Raw genomic sequence first — 3469 nt, forward strand, 5'->3', positions numbered from 1 at the left:
ACACCACCAAGATTACACTACTTGGTGCTCATCGTGATCTCACTCCGATCTCCATTACCTCAATTCATAGTCTATACATTGTCCAGCCTATAAACCTTGTGTTGGGCACAACCTCCACCAGCCACAAAAAGTACTGAACAGATCTGCGTAACAGCAGAACAAGAGAGACTTCAGCCTTTACAGTAAGAAAGCTTAAGTTAGAAACCAGAATGTTTACAGCCTTATCAAATGTGATGATATACACAGAGCAAGCGACTTCTACAGCGACCAAACGAAAAGTTTAGAAATCTTGTCATTGCATGTAATAACCGAGCTTTAAATTAATACAAATTGGGAACTGACAAGTTCCAACAGCACAGACTGTCTAATACAGCATCAAGCATCCCGTTTAACAGCACACCATAATAATGGATGCTACAATTTATTTATTTTTTTTTTAAATTTTGGCGGATTAAATTAATTCTTACAGCAATGAGGTTTTGTCTTGAATGAAGGTTATTTATTCCACATCCTACTGTATAGATATATTACCCATCCCTGGAATCCTTTTAAAAAAGAAACAGCAGCAACAGTTAACCCATTAGGTGATTTCGTTTTGGTTTTTTTTTTTTTAACATCTGAAAATTATCTTGCTTAATATGAGGAAAACCAGAAGATATGCTGTATTTTTCATTGTACAGCACAACGTAAACTTTGTTTTCAGAAGAAAGAGTGGCAATTATCACCGGCACTTGTTAACAGAGGGACTTACAATAACTGAGAAACCTGGAACTCTTCTTCTGTTGATCACTATTTAACTGGCACTAAATATTCTGCAAAAATGGTCCAATTAGCTATCAACATTAGTAACAACGCTAATGAACACCCAAACACCACTGCAGGGAAATACTGATGTTCTGTAAAAAGTACACCAATCACAAACCTCTTCATTTTTTTGTAAAACCCATTCAGAGTATTTCCACACTAGATCTTGGTCTGAGCAGAATGTAAGGAAGTCTACTATATATTCATAGAGATCTGAACGTGTAGAATCTTGAATGTCTCCATCAACTATTTTCACCCATAACTGCAACAAAAACACACAGAGATTAACGTGCTTAAAACATGTACTAGCTCTTCCAACTCAAAATTTATGTGAGCTACTACAACACCTAGTATTAGCTATTAGTATCTGTGGAATTAGAAAGAGCTCCTAGGAACACCAATTGCAAGGGAACTCAGTGGTCACTAAATTTATGCCATCACAGGCTTTTCTTACACCTGCCATATTCAGCTAATTCAGACCCCGTATCGTGTGGGTTCTCATTCCGAGTGATCGGACAAATACTTCAGGAGGAGGTACACTAATCACAAAAAAAGCTTTCATCAAAAAGTCCTTTTCTTCAATGCATGGTACAATTTCCATGTGTTCTGCGTGTGCAAGATTAAAAGCAAGTGATACAAACAATTTAGAAGAAAACCTGATTTTTTTTCCTCTTCTTTCATTTTTACTGAAGAACTTTAATTACCATGTGAGATTATTTTTATAAACATTATAATTGGAATTAAAAGGTGACACATTGAGCAGGCCAGTTTAGCAATAAACCTTGTTCCTTGAAACATAAAGAAAAATATCTTGCATATAACAAAGGTACACACTGGTTTTGTTGTCCTTACTGGTTTTCTGGTCTGGAGGTTACTATTTACATGACCAATTTGAATGCATTTGACAGCGTTACTGTGATTAACATGTTCAAAAAGCCACACAGTAAGGCAAACTACTTAAGGTATTGGATATGGTCCAAGACACACATGCTATTTATTTATCAAGATCATATTAATTTTTCCAGATGAAGTTTGGCAGACAGGAATAACAAAATTATTTAGTTTGCAGTCTACAGACCACTGCTAGTCCTAGTGACGACAGAAGTGGGGTCCCCAAAGGCATTACTAACCCAGCTGAAACCCACAGATCTTGCAGAATGTGTTCACTGTCCATCATCAGATAAGGAAAGAAACTCTCCGCTGCTGTCAGTGTCTGGCATGAGATTACAATACTGCTTTGCTGCGTGTATACAGACTACTCAGCACAGGGTATGCTTCTGATGTCCCTCAAACACCTTTTAAAGTAATCTCTTGATTATTTTAGCACCTCTGTCCATCTTTTAAGAGTACAAACATGTATTCTGGTATGCACAGTTTTGCTTGAAAAATAGCATACAAGCATCTAAAATAGCTGTCATCTTCAGTAAGCTCTTCACATCTAGTATATTAGTTTATTCAAGGAAGTCTTAGCATAAGTGTCTCATATGGTTTACAGATGACATTAAAAGCTTTATTCTAACCTGAAGTGCTGCAGCATCCTGACCATTGTAGTGATACAGGAGACCAAGGGCAAAATACCTGCACAGAAAGAGAAAATAGTATTAAAATTGCTAGATCTTTCCTACCAATTTCATTATGGTTTGATTAACACAGAATATAACAAATAACTGCTTACAGTGACAGGTACCTGGCCACGTCCACACTTGAACTACTACTTGTCTGTAGGTTTTTTTTCAGAATCAAGGGAGAGAAGTTCTGTCCTAGAAATGTGTCCATGTCTCTCCTGTCTCTAAGTCAGTTTCTAGTTACCAGCTCCAACTTAAAGTATGCATTAAATTAGAGATGAATCCCAGTTCTTTTAATTTTATATACAGACTTCACACACAGCTCCAAATAACAAATATTCCTCCAATAGTTAATCAGCTGTCACTAAGTCAAATTTTGTGATGCTTACTTAAAACTCTGTTTTACCACCAGAAACATTATTTTTCTTTACTGCAGCATGAAATCAAGTCAGGCAAGGAAAAGCTTTGTACAGTGCCATTACAGTGGTTTTTTTGTGCGCTGTAATAAAAATATAGCTAAAGATCTGTACCAGCTGTTCTCATGCAACGATGTTCTACCATTTCTATTCAAAGTTTGCCATGCAAACCATACTTACCAAGACGATTTAACAGAACACCTGAAATAAATGAAACTACCCTAAATCTAACCACAATTAAAAGACTCCACCTCACCACTGTAGTTGCTACTACTACACCACACAATTTAAAGATTAAAGAAATTAAATCCAAGACAGAGACACTACCTACGACTGCAGTTTGTATTTTATACATTTACTACCTAGTGTTTCCTACTTAATGACAGTCAATTCTCCACCTGCTGGCATTTCCAATTTGAAGTCATTTGTAGTCATCTTAAGCAACGTCCTTTTGGTGAATCAGTGGGAGCACAGAAAGTATGCAATTCAAAAGTAAAATATCTTTCCCTGAATAAGCAACTACAATTTTAAAGCCACTAGCTGGTTAATGGCTTCTACCTAAGGTAGTGCATGCTTTATGGTATCTTTTCATTCTGTCCGAGTACCACTACTGCACCCACTGAACTCTCACATTGTCACAAGGGCAAACAAATCATTTCCCCCGCCCCACCCCCCCCCCCCCCC

General features: G+C 37.0%; 1 protein-coding gene across 1 annotated transcript in view; it reads right to left on the reverse strand.

Moving 5' to 3' along the window:
• Nucleotides 1–3469, reverse strand: part of TGFBRAP1 (transforming growth factor, beta receptor associated protein 1) — a 28874-nt gene that overhangs the window by 5043 nt on the left and 20362 nt on the right. The window contains exons 6-7 of the mRNA XM_009702808.1: nucleotides 2325–2382; nucleotides 923–1066 (exon numbers count right to left, since the gene is read on the reverse strand). Coding sequence (XP_009701110.1) covers nucleotides 923–1066; nucleotides 2325–2382 — 202 coding nt within the window. The remainder of the gene's footprint in view (nucleotides 1–922; nucleotides 1067–2324; nucleotides 2383–3469) is intronic.

This window comes from Cariama cristata, unplaced genomic scaffold (assembly GCF_000690535.1).
Source record: "Cariama cristata isolate BGI_N322 unplaced genomic scaffold, ASM69053v1 scaffold3956, whole genome shotgun sequence".
NCBI classification, from domain to species: domain Eukaryota; kingdom Metazoa; phylum Chordata; class Aves; order Cariamiformes; family Cariamidae; genus Cariama; species Cariama cristata.